This window comes from Phycodurus eques, chromosome 12, assembly GCF_024500275.1.
Source record: "Phycodurus eques isolate BA_2022a chromosome 12, UOR_Pequ_1.1, whole genome shotgun sequence".
In the NCBI taxonomy this organism is placed as follows: Eukaryota; Metazoa; Chordata; class Actinopteri; order Syngnathiformes; family Syngnathidae; genus Phycodurus; species Phycodurus eques.
The window spans coordinates 4,105,092-4,119,701 of NC_084536.1; the positions used below are offsets into that span (position 1 = coordinate 4,105,092).

Below are 14,610 nucleotides of genomic sequence, written 5' to 3' on the forward strand. Positions count from 1 at the left end.
ATTACACAAGGACTCTTTCTTAGAAACAACATTTAATCTTGTACATTCAGATGCAATAATCATGTATTTCAAGGTATTAGTGTCGTTTGACCAGTTATGCGGTGGGTTTCCAAACAACTTTGCTAAAATGGATGACGATATTTGACGCAATTGAGCTGGTTTCCCAAACCCAAAAGCATTCAACCCACAAATGCTCAGAATGTATAATCTTTGTATCATATTTTTTTTACACAAATGTGGTTTGGTCCGAGGTGGACTTCATAGAGAACGCGAAGTCACCCTGATAAGTAAAAGGTTACCTCAGGACCTCGGCTCCAGGCTGTTTACGTTGTCTGCCTGCCTGTCAGATGAATTAATCATTAGCTGATTTGTAAAGCGGAACGCGAGCTAGTAACTGCATTTCTCTTCAGTCAAGTTTATATCGACAATATACCCAATTAAGAATCAGTGCATTCTGGAAGCGTATGATGCATGGCAATTAACATTACGGATACTGATGGAAGTGCATTTGACATGGAAACCACTCATTGGAAGTAAAAAAAAAAAAAATAAGAGCATAAAGAATCATAGTGAAGGCCTGGTGGAGAAGCAAGAGTTAGTGGCTTTTAAGATACGGCTGGATGCAGTGCAATAGTAGCAATGAACAAACAGTCTTTGTGTGATTGCCTGAGGTAATAAGTTAAACCAGTAAGCACCATTACACATTTAGAACAAACATACTTGTTTCTCAAGGCACCAAACAGTCGATGTGCATATGAGCTTCGTGGCTCAGGCAGGGCTGTTGTCGTCGTTTATACTGATAGATGGCCAAAGGACTTATTACAATAGGAGTCTCCTTTTACAAGTTCTTCATGCAGACCTGGCAGCGGCTGATGCGCGACAGGAGCTGGTCCGCTTTGAGCGTCTCTGATGCCGGCTCGGCGTGGAAAGACTGATCTATGGAGGTGAGCCAGAAGCTGTGCTTGTTGGCGAAGTAGTGGCACGTGCCTTTGGCGCCATTGCACTCGATGAACGGCGCCGTCCGGAAGTCCTCCAAGCAGGATCCGGGCGACGAAAGCGACTGACCCCCGCCTTCGTTTCCCGCTGCCGTGTGCTGCGGGAAGGAGGTAATTGATTTGTGATTCATTTGGCTGTGTAATGGAGTGGTGTCGTATTTGTTGTGTCACTGCCAAACTCCAAATGCATGTGTGTGAGGTTCTTTGAAGAATTTAAATAGTCCGTAGGTGTGAATGGTTGACCCATGTGAGAAGAAGCGGTATTTTTCGCTCCCTGACGGTAGCTCACTCATTGATAATGTAGACGATAAGCCTTAGCGGTGGTCTGCCCTGGCAGTTTTGACACTGCCCTTGCATCGGATCTCGGTAGATTGCACACTACTCACCATGAGGAAGGAGTAGCCAATCCACAGGCTGCGCCATCCAGCGGGACACTGCGGGATGGTGATGTCCTGGCTGTGCACAGCGATGGCGACCGACGGGGCTTCACACACCGAGCAGCGACTGATGTAGGGTTTGATCTCGCCCTCCTCCACGGGCATCATGGGCAGGGCGGCAGTGGTGGACAGCCAGTAGGACTTGTCATTCCTGCTGGCGTAGTAGCAGATGTCTCCAGGGTTGCAGTACAGGAAGGGCATGGTGCTGAAGCGTGGAAGGCAGGAGCCAGCCAAGCCTGACAAGAACAACACAAAAGGTAATGCACATTGATTTCATACATTGATTGCATACAGCAAGCCTGATGTTATTTCAATTGAGCCAAACTCACCAAGATCCTGGTTGTGAGCCTTTTCTTGGCCTTCCAGATACAAAAGACTGTATCCATCCCATAATTTTGACATCCCCACAGGACACATGGGAGTCAGCTCAGACTGACTGTGCTTGACCAACAAGTAACCCACACTGATACTGCGGCCGGGCATGCCAGGTAAGCCGGGGACACCTGGTTTACCCGGGTTACCTTTGACCAAACAGAATGCAAAAATCAACAAACTGGCACAAACTGTTAGCCAAAACTACAAGCACCACCTCCACTATAAAAGTTACATAAGAAATCAGGATGTATCAATCAAATGTAAGATATCTTCTACTGTCTTGTACTACTTAACAATCCGCTGATCATTTGCAGCTCTTGGTACTTTCTCAGGTTAGCAATTAAACAAGCTTACAAAACAAGAATGATAAAAATCCTATTGGGTAACTAACCAGTTCCCTCATAAACCTGCACGTACTTTTTTAATTCATCCATTAATCCAGGACTATGAACACTAATCCTCATCTGCCCCGATCAGACGTACCTTCCATGCCTTGCAGACCAGCATGGCCCACTTGACCTTCCTCTCCACGGAATCCAGGCGTTCCCGGTCTTCCGCCGATTCCGGGCATGCCCTTCTGCCCAATGGGCCCAATAAATCCTGAAAAATAACAGAGCCTGTCAATAACGCTGAATTTGTTTTGATTCAGTAATTTGAATATACACATATTTATATAGAAGAATTAAAAAAAAAAAATCATTTTTAAAAACACTTTATATGATTTCAATCATGCATTCATTCCTTCAAAAACTGACCAGCATCCCCAGGAGGTCCCTGTGGTCCTGATTCTCTTTGGATGCCTCTCGGTCCCTGAATACCCTGTGGTCCCGGAGGGCCCCTCTCTCCTACGACTATGCTGGGCAGTGCCGTTGGACCCTGGTTTCCCGGCAACCCACGGAAACCTGCAGGCCAAACAGAGCATGTAGACAACATCTGGGTGAACTGGACGCTAACCAAAAGAAAGTCCTTATTTAATAAATTCATTATTCACCTGGAGGTCCAGCATCTCCTTTCGGGCCATATGGTCCTCTTTCTCCCTTGATTCCAATCACACCAGGAATTCCCATTGAGCCTTGCTCCCCTTTCTCACCTTTTAAGAAATCAAATTTGTAATGCAGTGATGTAGACGACTGCAATATGTCATGAGGGGAGTGATGGCTGTGGATTTGTGTGGCGGTAATCTTTGCAATTGAAGCATTCTGTACCTTTCTTCCCAGAAATCCCATTTGGTCCCCTATATCCACTTGGACCTTGGTCTCCGTTGAACCCTTTCCTACCAGTAACTCCAGGATACCCAAGTGTTCCGGGTATACCCTTTTCTCCAAGGCGGGCGTCAATACCAGGAAACCCCCTGGCTCCAGGTAAACCTGGGAAACATAATTTTAGGGTTAGTTAACTAGCGTACCATACACAGCTATTATAAGTACTGTAGTTCTTTTCTGCTTACCATGATATCAACAACTTTGGATAAATGTAATAAATATGCGCAACCTTGTAATATTCTTATTATTAGGCCTGTGGGTCAGGAGCTCTATCACAGCATTTGGGATCACCTCTAAAATTAAGGTCAACAGCCATGGTAGTGATGGTTTAGGTTGCTGAAGCAGTATATTCTCACCATGGAATCCTTGAGGTCCATGAAAGCCCTTATCCCCAGGGGGTCCTTGTATGTCTGGTTTTCCATCTGGTCCTACCGGGCCACGGATTCCTGATGGTCCAGGTTGACCTTGGTCACCTGAACAGATCCAACATGGAAATGTTCTTTAGCCCAGTGGATCAATGACATACGCAATGGTTGGCTGAGAGCTCAGTAAGTGGCAGAGAAACGTACCAACATCTCCTTGCGAGCCTTTTGAACCTGCAAAGCCCGGCACTCCCGCCTGGTTGTTGGAGTTGCCATCGTCACCGTTCTCTCCTTTGGGTCCTGGGTTGCCAGATGGTCCACTAGTATCCAAACCTGACAAGATCGCAACCACACAATAAATGTTCATCTTTCACGAGGTCTTTCCTTAAATTTGGATACTGGAGGGTCATTTTTGAAAGTTATAAAAAAACAAACAAACCTGTGATTCCAGAGACACCCTTTTGTCCTTTCAGACCGTCTAATCCATAAAGACCAATCAGACCAGCAAAGCCTGCGCACATTTACAAATATAGCATGAATGTGACAAATAAAATTTCTAACTGAAAAAAAGAACAATATTGAATTGATGGGGTTCTTTTACCTTTGGCTCCTGGAAACCCTGGGAAACCTGGGTACCCCTCTTTTCCAGGTGTCCCAGCAAAACCCTTCTGACCTTGGTTGCCAGGAGTTCCTTTCTGTCCATCAGAACCTACATTTAAAAAATAAATAAAAATAATAATAATTTATGGAATAAAACTACAAAATATTTCTGGGTAAAAGAGAATAATAAATCCTGGAACGTGAACCTCTTACCTGGATATCCTACATCACCTGCATCACCTGACTGTCCCCTTTTCCCTTCGATACCATCAAATCCAGGGAGTCCCCTATATCCAGCCAGTCCAGGTAATCCTCTTTCACCTATTTGGATGATATTGAATATTACAATAAGCACAGTGAGGCTCAGAAATGCTATTAGGAACTTATTCAGATTTGGTATGAATTAGAGTTTGTCATACCTGGGTCTCCTGAAGAACCAACCTCTCCTCTCAGTCCAGTTGCTCCTGGAATGTCTATGCGAGGGCCACTCTCACCTTGAATCATATCAAGTAATGATGAACTATTTTGTTAATAAATATTGTATTTTTCAAGTCAATTTGTAGTTTGTACCTTTGATACCCTTGTTGCCCTTGTCCCCTGATGCGCCATAGGCACCAGGGCTTCCTTTGACCCCCTAGAAACAAGAACAGGATAGAAATGGACAGTGACATGCAATAAATGATGGAGGAATGGAATATTGAACTTGATAATGACAGACGAGAGTCCAGATTTTTGACAACATATTTCTTGTCACCTTTCCACCACTCATCCCATCAAAGCCAGAAATTCCTTTATTCCCGGTATAGCCTGGCATTCCTTTGAACCCCGGTAGTCCCCGTGCCCCCGCATCTCCTTGTATACCCTTTTCATGACTGGGCCCACCAGGAAAGCCATGACCTCCCTCGTGCCCCGGAACACCAGGGAGACCCTTTGAGCCTGTGGAAATTAGTTGTGTGTGTGAGGAAGTAAAATGACAAAGAACACGTTTTCTGATTAACCTCTTGGTCCGACGAAGCCTTGATTTCCTAGGTTTCCAGGTTCTCCCTTTGTTCCTTTCATTTTGTCGATCAGCTTTACAGGGATCTCTGGCTTCTCGCCAGGTGGGCCCCTTAACCCGCGATCACCTGGCAGACAACAATGAAATCATCGGCTGAGGGTGAGTGGAAATAAAAAAAAAAACATTTAAAAAAAGATGGGCCCAGACCTTTTTCTCCAGGTTTTCCTGTCATTCCTTGAGGGCCAATTTGGCCTGGTAATCCAGTGTCTCCTTTTATCCCACTGACTCCTTTAACGCCTGTATTACCAGAGACCCCGCCAAAGCCTGACTGGCCAGAAGACCCTTTGTATCCTTGAAATAAAGAAAAATTGTCTCACCGAAAATGCTCAAATTATTGACATTTGGGTTAGAATATTAACGAAATAAATGTCTGTGGAACCAACCTTTCATTCCCAGAAGTCCTGGTTTTCCATCTAGCCCAGGCTGTCCCGCATTACCTGGCGAGCCGCTCTCCCCAAGGAACCCATAGTTCCCTGGTTCCCCTGGTAAACCTTTTATTCCAAATGGACCTGGAGCTCCCGGGTTACCTTCTGTTCCCCTTTCACCAGTTAAGCCTAGAGTAAAGGATGAGGTACATTAGATTTGAACAAGTAAGTCTCAGAGAAATGGGCTGTTGGACGGGGTGTCACCTGGTTGTCCGACAGAACCCGGTGGCCCTGGTGGACCAGCTTTGCCAGGATCACCAGGGTACCCATAATTGCCTGCCGGTCCAGGGCTTCCTTCCGTCCCTTGCAGGCCTGGAGGGCCAGTGTTGCCTTTGGAACCAATCATACCAGGCATGCCCCCCGTTCCTGGAGTGACAGCCAGATTGAAATGTCAAATAAACACAAAACCCCTGAGGTTGACCGAAAATTGCAGCCCCCGGCATTTTCCCGGCTTTTATTTTTGTTTTCCTGTAGAAATGGCAAAACCGCCTTTCACACTGCCTATCAAAGCTGGTTTTCGTTGTCTTTTACTGTTTTGTAAGAAAGGTACTGACAGTGACAAGGGGGGCTGGGGCCAACCTGCAAATTTTTCACCTTGGTAAGAGGCGATGGCAGAAATAAGGTATTACATTTGTGTAATGATTACTTTATGTGTAATAATGCAGAAATGGCGTCTCTGTGTGATGTATGATATATTTTAAAATCTACCTTACCTGGATAGCCTGGTTCTCCCTGATCTCCAGCGAAACCCTTGCCCCCTTGAAGCCCATACAGTCCTGGATCACCAGGGGGTCCTTGCTGTGCGCCCAATATTTCCCCGTGGACACCTTCATCCCCAGGTGCTCCATTCCGTCCGAGCCGGCCAGACACACCTGGAGATCCAACAGACCCTTTTCTGCCAGGCACGCCCAAATCACCGCGGGGCCCGGGAAAACCTATCATAAGGGACCATTCGGGTTAATACAACAACATGGTAGAGTAGTAAACCTTCGACTTTATAGATTGCATAGCCGTCATGTCTTACCGGGTGGTCCACGTTGGCCACCAGGGCCGTAGTCTCCGCTTTCTCCTGTATCCCCTTGTAGTCCAAACAGACCTGGTAGACCCTTTTCACCCGGAAGACCTAATAGTTGATGACAGAAAACAATAGCAATTCCCGCTAACCAGTTGCTAAAAAGCAAGACCACTTCAGTGCTTCTGCTCTTTACCTGCGAGCCCAGGTAATCCTCTGGGTCCGGAAGAACCAGGCAGTCCAGGGGGTCCTGGGAAAGTGCCACAAGGACCTAAAAAGAAAGTAACAAAAATGGCCTCAAATAATGATGTTATCATGGTTACATACTGAACTAACTCTACATAAAAAAAAAAATACGGTAACGTTTTCTGGTGCCCAGCGTGGATTGTGTTTATAGATGCAATATCAATAATTTGACATTAGCTACTTACAAAGTGGTACTTTAACATCAAATTGAAAGCAATTCAATTCTGGCAAGAATCATGCACACAAGGCAAAGCACAAAGAGACTTTAAAAGCATCATTATGCCTGCTACCTGTTACATCCCATTGCTCTCCATCTCCTGTTGGACTACAGCCGCCTTTCAGTCGCGAGAGAGACAGAACGAGAGATGCATTCGGTACAAGAGTTATTCACAAGCACAAGCATTATTTTTCAAACAAGCTCGGCCCGAGCTGGTTTGATGGCTGCAGGCCCTGCAACAAAGGTGTCAACTGGTGGCACAGAAGGAAAGATTAACAGGATAATAGTAAAATGTACTCATCAGGCGCCCTTCTTTTTAATTCCAAAGCCATGAATACTCTCTTCAAATCCAATGCTTTGCAAAAAATAATGAAAAGAGCTTATATGGTGATTAAAAAAGTGCAAAGACTTAGTAAAAAGAAAATTAGATGAAGCATCAAACTATACAAAGGAGCGTCCGTGTGATTGACTCCATCAGTTGCCTCTTACCTGGGCTACCGGGTGTTCCTGCGACTCCGGGATAACCATCAAGACCAGCATCACCGGGTAAACCAGGCTGGCCTTTGATACCCTCAAGCTCTGGACCTGGCTCCCCTCGAAGTCCAGGTGCGCCAGCTCGACCCGGTACACCAGGAGAACCTTTTTCTCCTCTTTCTTCTAAGGAATCGTCGCCCTGTTTCCATGAGCAACACTTAGTATCGCTGTCCTAAGGATACGATTGATGATTATTTTAGGAAGGACTACTGGACTTACTGGAAGACCACGACTGCCAGGAAACCCAGGCAGACCAACTCGGCCCGGAAATCCTGGCTTTCCCAGTTCACCGTCTTGCCCCGGAGTGCCAGTGTCGCCATGATAGCCTGCCGACATTAAATTGGATCCACGTAAAGAAACACGATACAGACAGTGTTGAACAGTTGATTATGTGGCACAACAGAAACAAAATGGAATACACTACTTGGCTAAAACCATTAGAGATGCTGTGATTTAATCTCAGCTAGTTTGTTGTCTAAAGACGAAGAACGTAACACCTGCTATGGGACTTTGAACCTCATGCGTGAAGACCTCCACAATGGTATAGCATTATTCTGCTACAACGCTGGCATCAAAAGGGGAGTTCAGAATACTCACAGAGAGATTCCCCAATCTCGTACCAGTCACCACCCGTTAGCCCCCCCCCCCCCGATCCATGTTCTTTATCGATTGTGCATTGATTGGAGGGCACTATTTGAGGCTTCATTCTTAAAATATTTTAGAAATATTTTGACTTCATTCCTTTATTCTATTCTCTGTTGTTTTTATTGTGGCCATATCCCTCATTCGTATGATTACGCAAGGCGGTGGCTATCATTAATATCTGCAGACAGGAACGATTGCACCGACTAAAGAAAAAAACAGCCCACGTTGCATTAGCATGGTCAACGTGCCCAGTACTTCCTCTCGTCACTGTAAGTGTACAGTGCTTGGACACGGTATGGTCCAACAATCAAATAAGTAAAACACACCTTTCTGTGTGGCCACAGCTGTGTCTCCTTTTCTGCCTCTTGGACCTGGCTCACCAAAGAGCCCCGGAGTTCCCTGCAAGAAGACATGATATCATCATGGCCAGTGAGTAGGAACTTGAGCAATGTCTGAGGTTTCTTACCGGCAATCCATCCACTCCTGAGGGTCCCGGGTCTCCAGCGTCACCCTCGCGTCCAAACTCTCCCGTCATCCCAGGGTCTCCGGTGTCACCAACTGGCCCCGGTGGCCCTGGTGGAGAGTTGTTAACGGCGCATTCACATTGCCCGTGATCACCTGTAGACACAACAACAAATTCACCTTAACTTAAAGAATCAACTTTTAAAACATCTTTGTTCTTTGTCTTTTTGCAAAATGAATAAAAACCACACCTTTGACTCCCTTGAAACCTGCATTTCCAGGCCTTCCTCTAACTCCAGGAGACCCCTTGAAGAAATCTTCCCCTTGATACGCCAGGCAGAAACAGCGGACATTTGACCTTGACTTATCAACACGTCGGCGATCAACAATGCCGATCCTTTACTCACACGATCCTTTGGGGCCCGGAGGACCTCTCGAACCTGGGCGGCCGGGTTTGCCCGGTGCTCCTGCACTGACAGCAGGACTTCCTTGTTCCCCCTGTTGACCCTTCTCTCCTGGTTCCCCCTTTCTTCCAAATGGCCCGGCGTAATCAAACACTGACCGACCATAGAGAGTGAAAACAGTTTTCAGTTCAACTTTTGATCCTGGGATTGCGTATTTCCTCATATACACGTTTATTTACACAACTGTAGCGAGTACCAGGCTCTCTTCTTGTCAGTGGACATTGTTTTTCCGTATTTTTTTCTATCGCTGATTTTTGGATTGATTGGGATTTTCATCATTGCATACAACAATACTGTAAAGTTCAACTTTACAGATATCACATCTTCTCTTCAGGCAGTATGTGTTGTGGTAAAGACGTCTACCACGGCGTGGTGGTATTACTCATAAGTCAACACCTTACTTTTTCTTCTTTTTTGCTTATTTGTTTTGTTTCTGAGTGTAATTGAGGTTTTTATTTCGTCAAATGGAGCCAAACCCACGGCTGTAATATGGAGGATCTATTAGAGCCCTATAACCTAAATAGGGCGTATCCATAACAAGTTTGTCATGACTTATTTGATAAGCACTAAGTGATCTTTATTTCTTTTACTGGTAGCACAAACCTTGTTGCTGTGTGTAAGAAGCGGGCCGTCCTGGTGGTCCAGGAATGCCTTGATCTCCTACTGAGCCCCTCGCACCTTGGGGACCCTCCTCACCGGCTGAACCACTGGGACCAGCTGAAAAGGTAAAAAATAAAAAAAAATCATTATATTAGCATCTGGGCATTGGTTTTTTTTTGTTTTTTTTGTTTTTTAAATACGTGAATGAGAAATGTTCAGACATCTCAAACAATGAACATACCTGATGAAGACCAGCGCCACGATCCTAATGAAATCAGTTCCCCCACTTCTCCTCTCACACCCTAACATACAAAATTAGCACAACACGTGTATTCACCACAAGCAAGTATATGTACTTTAGGGATAGCCTAAACATATTAAGCACAGTAATGATCATTAAGAAGTTGGTTGATTGCGTGGGGAATTGATGTGCATTGTATTTCTTGGCTGCAACGAGCAGAGGTGCCGTTGACTCAGTTCCACTAATTTGTGGCCGGCGGTATAGTTTGCCCACAAATGTCTAAAATGTGTGCTAATAATTGCAAACAATTTTGAATCATTTCATGTCGTTTCATGTTGGATTTCACAAAGACACAAACATTCACCTTTGGACCCTCTCTTCCTATGAGTCCTTGTTCGCCCGCGTCCCCCTGAAAGGGAGACTCGTTAAGAACACTGTAATGTAAGGCCTCATCAGAAAGCATAGTGTTGATGTGTCATACAAGCATACCCGTAGTCCAGGCCTCCCAGGTGCTCCAGGTAGACCCTAGAAGAGCATCCATTGCACATTATAAAGAGCAAATCGAGTTCAAGTCTGCAAGAGGTCTGACTGGAATATGCAGAAGAGTGCTCACTCGTGATCCGGGGAACCCCGTAATTCCAGTCTCTCCTTTGTCGTCAGCCTGTAATAAAGCAAGAATAACGATGCCTTTATGTCATAAAATGTGAGGAGTGAAGAACTCGAGGAATCAGCGAGAACCTACCGGATCTCCTGTTTCTCCTTTAAAGCCCTTCGGTCCAGGAGGGCCCTAAAATAAGGCGGATATTCTCACACCTTAACCATCGAGACACAATTCTTTCAGGCAGAGGAATGACAGTGAAGCGGAGGTACGCACCAACGGTCCGAAAGGGGGCTGACTGTGGGGATGAGTCGAGTTTCCTGGGGGTCCCGGGGGTCCGATCTCCCCCTGCGGTGCGAGAAGAACAACAAAAAACATGAGAATGCTCAATTTATCGACCATATTTTCTTAAAATAGTATCCAGGGCCTATTATTTCGTCAACTGCATAGAGTACCGGGTATTTTATTTCAAGTTAAGGCGTTTCTTTCAGAGCAAGGCTGTACTGCATTTCCTGAAATAGTATACGCTGCTTTTTCATCTAGTCAAAGTTGCATCTCCACCTGTTCTGTTTTGTATATGTGAGGAAAGGGTGCGACGTGTGACTTATCCGGACGATTTATTTGCGACAGGCGCTCACTAACCTGGTCGCCTTTCATCCCCTTGAGTACATTCGTCACGGCCTGCATGTGCGGAAAAAACAACCAGCGGAGCAAATGCATCAAATTGAGTGACAAACGTCCTCCACATGCAAATTGAAGTCTGACTTACCTTTGGTCCGCGAGGACCCGGGGGCCCCGGTGGACCCTAGAAGCCGAAACAAACAGGAACATTTTAGCACTTGTATATAAAATAAGCGCATGTATATTATTGTCATGATTATAATAGGAATAATTATTCATTATTATTACCTTTGGTCCGAGGATACCTGCGTTTCCCTGCCATCCTCGGTTACCAGGAGAGCCCTGTTTAAAAAAAAAAAACAAACAAACAAAAAAAAAACACAGTCAGTCAATAGGCAGCTCTACAACTGGCTTCATTTCCAAAGTGGAACAGCAACGACCCAGACTTTTGTGCCAAAGGGCCAATTTTGATTTGTAAAAGGGACGGACGGACGGACGGACGGACGGATGGGCCAGGGCCTTCGTACATGAGGAAAAAAGAAAAGGAAAAAAACCCAAAACATATATATGTACATTTTTCACTAAAACATGAAATGTTTGTAAATGATATACTTTACATTTTTCATGATTTATATATATATTTTTTATATAGTTCATATTCAAATAATTGATTTAAAAAATCACTACATTTACATAAGGTAAAAAAGAGAGGGAAAAAAGATTTAAAGTACATTTAAATTAAAACATGAATTAATAAATGATATACTTTGGTTATCATGATTTATAAAGTGTTTTTATTTATTATTATTATACATTTTCCCTCTCTGGTTTGGGGGGGGGTTGCCAGCATGTGGGCCCCTGGGCCCGATCCCGCCCCTCGATTGATCGGGTGGGGTCCTCAGCCGCCGCGGTGCGGCCACAGCAATTACAGGACACTTCTGTCAGTCTTTGTGCGTGTAAAACGGGATCAACGTCCGCAGGCGCACCCCCCTGGGCCTCTTTCGCTGGGCGGGGGGCCACGCACTTATTGCGACAAATAACTCATGAATATGCAAATCGCTTGTGTATCCCCTCACTTATACTCTCGTCCTGTACACTTTGATAATTTACATAATTAATCCCACCACACTTCAGTTGTCCAGCCGGGTTCACGACCCTTGTCCTGCATGCTTCTTCTCCTGTCCTTGTCCTGTTCTATCCTGTCCTTTCCTTCCCTCACAGGGTGTCGCACTACAGCCCCATGCAACACTCATATTTAATATTTCATTGTTGTCGATAATGTAATGATTTACTACTCTCATCCTGTTTACAATTAGTGGCTTGTCTTTTGGCTTTGTTTCTCGCTCCCTTCTAGAAACTTTGTTGTCTTCGAGTGATCAAGTCTGATTCTCAATAAACCTCAATTATAATACGAAGAAACCCAAGCGGAAGCTTAAAAACTCCACGGTGACGCAGCAAAACTGCATAAAAGGGAGACAGATTTTCCATTCTGCTTGACCTGACAGCCGAACAGGACTAAAAAAAAATCAAGTTCAATAAAATATCATCAGCTATTCATACAAGTACAATATTGGTGTCTTACAAATAGTCCATTGGTTCCCGGTGTGCCTGGGTCTCCCTGGCGGAGAGATGATCCAAATATGAGATTGGACACTCCACATCAAACCAAACATTTCACGTGAAAACGTCTTCACCCTGAATCTCTGCATGTAGACGGTCACATCCAAGGTGTCGCCCTTCTCCCCCTTCCTGCCCGTTTGTCCCTGAAAGGAAACGCAAAATCAGGCACGGCAAGCGCAACTTGCAAGTTAGCATCAAACGATTAATTGCGGTTCGCCTACAGGAAAACCAGGTGCTCCCGTTTGACCGGATTCCCCCGCTGTCCCGTTACAGCCGTCTGCCCCGGGCTTCCCTCTGGGTCCCGCTTGTCCCGGGTGGCCCTCAAGAAAGGAATCACCGTTTCAAAGTGTGAATTGTTAAAAAAAATGGTGTCTACAGAAGAATAAAGTACTTACCGGAATTCCATCGTTTCCAGAGAAGCCGGGGACACCCGTCATTCCCTGTAGACAAATTAATTCGGCATGAAACGAGCATATGGACAACGTTTTGTTTTTCGAACAATTACATCCAGTAGATCGACAGTTTACCGTATTTCCCTTTGGCCCAGTGATGCCACTACGTCCAGTGTCACCTTTGTGCCCCTTTGGCCCTTGGATGCCCGGATCTCCCGGTCTCCCCGGGGGCCCCGCGATCCCTTGGGGACCGACAGGCCCATGTTGACCCTGATATTCACGGGAGGAATCAAGAAAAAAAAGCAAGTGCGTATCCATTTAATGTCCAGTGGTTGAACACACACGAGTCAATTTGTCAAATCTTTCAGTGATTGTTTTGAGCTGAATGAAAGCTAAGATAATGTTTTTGAGATCATGTCAGCACGAACGCTTTCGTCCAGCTGTTGAACAGATAGGAACTAAAAATATGAAGCATCAAAATACAAAAATACACACAAAAAAAAACAGTGCTCTTTTTTTTAGAGAAAAATCATCCATCCATCCATTTTCTGAGCCGCTTCTCCTCACTCGGGTCGCGGGCGTGCTGGAGCCTATCCCAGCTGTCATCGGGCAGGAGGCGGGGTACGCCCTCAACTGGTTGCCAGCCAATCGCAGGGCACATACAAACAAACAACCATTCGCACTCACAGTCACACCTATGGGCAATTTAGAGTCTCCATTTCATGCATGTTTTGGGGATGTGGGAGGAAACCGGAGTGCCCGGAGAAAACCCACGCAGGCCCGGGGAGAACATGCAAACTCCACACAGGCGGGGCCGGGGATTGAACCCCGCACCTCAGAACTGTGAGGCTGACGCTCTAACCAGTTGACCACCGTGCCGCCGAGAAAAATCAGTACAGTACTTTATAAAAACATACAGTATTGCATATTCAAATAGAAGGTAAAGAATTAAACAGTTTGTACATCATGATTCATTTCTTTAAATTTGCATGATCATTTTGATCATTTAATAATTTTATTTATATTTTAATTTTATAATTCAATTTATGACAATTGATTTCTATCAGATCAGTAACTTTTTTTCATAAAACACATTTGTTTATTTTTTATATTTTAGGTTGCGCGGGATATATATTTTACAGGTATTTTGGGGAAAAAAAGTATATTTTTTTTATTCCATTTTATTTGAACCAAAATTAAATCAATAGGTATTTTTTTATAATAAAAAAGTCTGGCCTTCTTTCAAAACAAATCTCCTGCAGGCCATATTCGCAAAATGTATGTTTCATTTTGTATCCATCCATCCAACTTTCTTCCACAAACATTTTATTTCAAATTACAGTAAATCCTAATTTCGTGATGACACCATAACTGAAACGATGCAATCAATTTGTTGAATCGACTTTCCAAGATTTCATTTCCTTCAATGCGAAATGTTTTCACCG

General features: G+C 44.8%; 2 protein-coding genes across 3 annotated transcripts in view; one reads left to right on the plus strand and one right to left on the minus strand.

Moving 5' to 3' along the window:
* Positions 1 to 3: 3 nt before the first annotated feature.
* col4a2 (collagen, type IV, alpha 2) overlaps positions 4 to 14,610 on the minus strand; it is a 42,301-nt gene continuing 27,694 nt past the window's right edge. Inside the window, exons 5-48 of one of the 2 annotated variants that reach the window (XM_061692977.1) lie at positions 13,301 to 13,435; positions 13,169 to 13,213; positions 12,995 to 13,093; positions 12,848 to 12,916; positions 12,736 to 12,771; positions 11,442 to 11,495; positions 11,302 to 11,337; positions 11,175 to 11,213; positions 10,809 to 10,880; positions 10,677 to 10,721; positions 10,548 to 10,595; positions 10,424 to 10,459; positions 10,299 to 10,343; positions 9,935 to 9,995; positions 9,697 to 9,810; positions 9,037 to 9,186; positions 8,881 to 8,952; positions 8,634 to 8,785; positions 8,494 to 8,566; positions 7,742 to 7,848; positions 7,478 to 7,661; positions 7,062 to 7,106; positions 6,722 to 6,796; positions 6,538 to 6,636; positions 6,227 to 6,448; positions 5,718 to 5,879; positions 5,472 to 5,642; positions 5,236 to 5,379; positions 5,030 to 5,155; positions 4,786 to 4,967; positions 4,602 to 4,665; positions 4,451 to 4,525; positions 4,245 to 4,352; positions 4,033 to 4,140; positions 3,871 to 3,942; positions 3,639 to 3,764; positions 3,426 to 3,542; positions 3,013 to 3,174; positions 2,799 to 2,897; positions 2,563 to 2,709; positions 2,291 to 2,407; positions 1,762 to 1,953; positions 1,382 to 1,668; positions 4 to 1,093 (exon numbers count right to left, since the gene is read on the minus strand). In XM_061692977.1, coding sequence (XP_061548961.1) covers positions 839 to 1,093; positions 1,382 to 1,668; positions 1,762 to 1,953; positions 2,291 to 2,407; positions 2,563 to 2,709; positions 2,799 to 2,897; positions 3,013 to 3,174; positions 3,426 to 3,542; positions 3,639 to 3,764; positions 3,871 to 3,942; positions 4,033 to 4,140; positions 4,245 to 4,352; positions 4,451 to 4,525; positions 4,602 to 4,665; positions 4,786 to 4,967; positions 5,030 to 5,155; positions 5,236 to 5,379; positions 5,472 to 5,642; positions 5,718 to 5,879; positions 6,227 to 6,448; positions 6,538 to 6,636; positions 6,722 to 6,796; positions 7,062 to 7,106; positions 7,478 to 7,661; positions 7,742 to 7,848; positions 8,494 to 8,566; positions 8,634 to 8,785; positions 8,881 to 8,952; positions 9,037 to 9,186; positions 9,697 to 9,810; positions 9,935 to 9,995; positions 10,299 to 10,343; positions 10,424 to 10,459; positions 10,548 to 10,595; positions 10,677 to 10,721; positions 10,809 to 10,880; positions 11,175 to 11,213; positions 11,302 to 11,337; positions 11,442 to 11,495; positions 12,736 to 12,771; positions 12,848 to 12,916; positions 12,995 to 13,093; positions 13,169 to 13,213; positions 13,301 to 13,435 — 4,827 coding nt within the window. In that variant the 3' untranslated portion in view covers positions 4 to 838. The remainder of the gene's footprint in view (positions 1,094 to 1,381; positions 1,669 to 1,761; positions 1,954 to 2,290; positions 2,408 to 2,562; positions 2,710 to 2,798; positions 2,898 to 3,012; positions 3,175 to 3,425; positions 3,543 to 3,638; positions 3,765 to 3,870; positions 3,943 to 4,032; positions 4,141 to 4,244; positions 4,353 to 4,450; positions 4,526 to 4,601; positions 4,666 to 4,785; positions 4,968 to 5,029; positions 5,156 to 5,235; positions 5,380 to 5,471; positions 5,643 to 5,717; positions 5,880 to 6,226; positions 6,449 to 6,537; positions 6,637 to 6,721; positions 6,797 to 7,061; positions 7,107 to 7,477; positions 7,662 to 7,741; positions 7,849 to 8,493; positions 8,567 to 8,633; positions 8,786 to 8,880; positions 8,953 to 9,036; positions 9,187 to 9,696; positions 9,811 to 9,934; positions 9,996 to 10,298; positions 10,344 to 10,423; positions 10,460 to 10,547; positions 10,596 to 10,676; positions 10,722 to 10,808; positions 10,881 to 11,174; positions 11,214 to 11,301; positions 11,338 to 11,441; positions 11,496 to 12,735; positions 12,772 to 12,847; positions 12,917 to 12,994; positions 13,094 to 13,168; positions 13,214 to 13,300; positions 13,436 to 14,610) is intronic. The other variant, XM_061692978.1, reaches the window with a different exon arrangement.
* The window catches only part of col4a1 (collagen, type IV, alpha 1), a 66,586-nt gene continuing 61,682 nt past the window's right edge, over positions 9,707 to 14,610 (plus strand). Inside the window, exon 1 of the mRNA XM_061692976.1 lies at positions 9,707 to 9,818. The gene's annotated coding sequence lies outside the window, so the exon portion shown is untranslated. The remainder of the gene's footprint in view (positions 9,819 to 14,610) is intronic.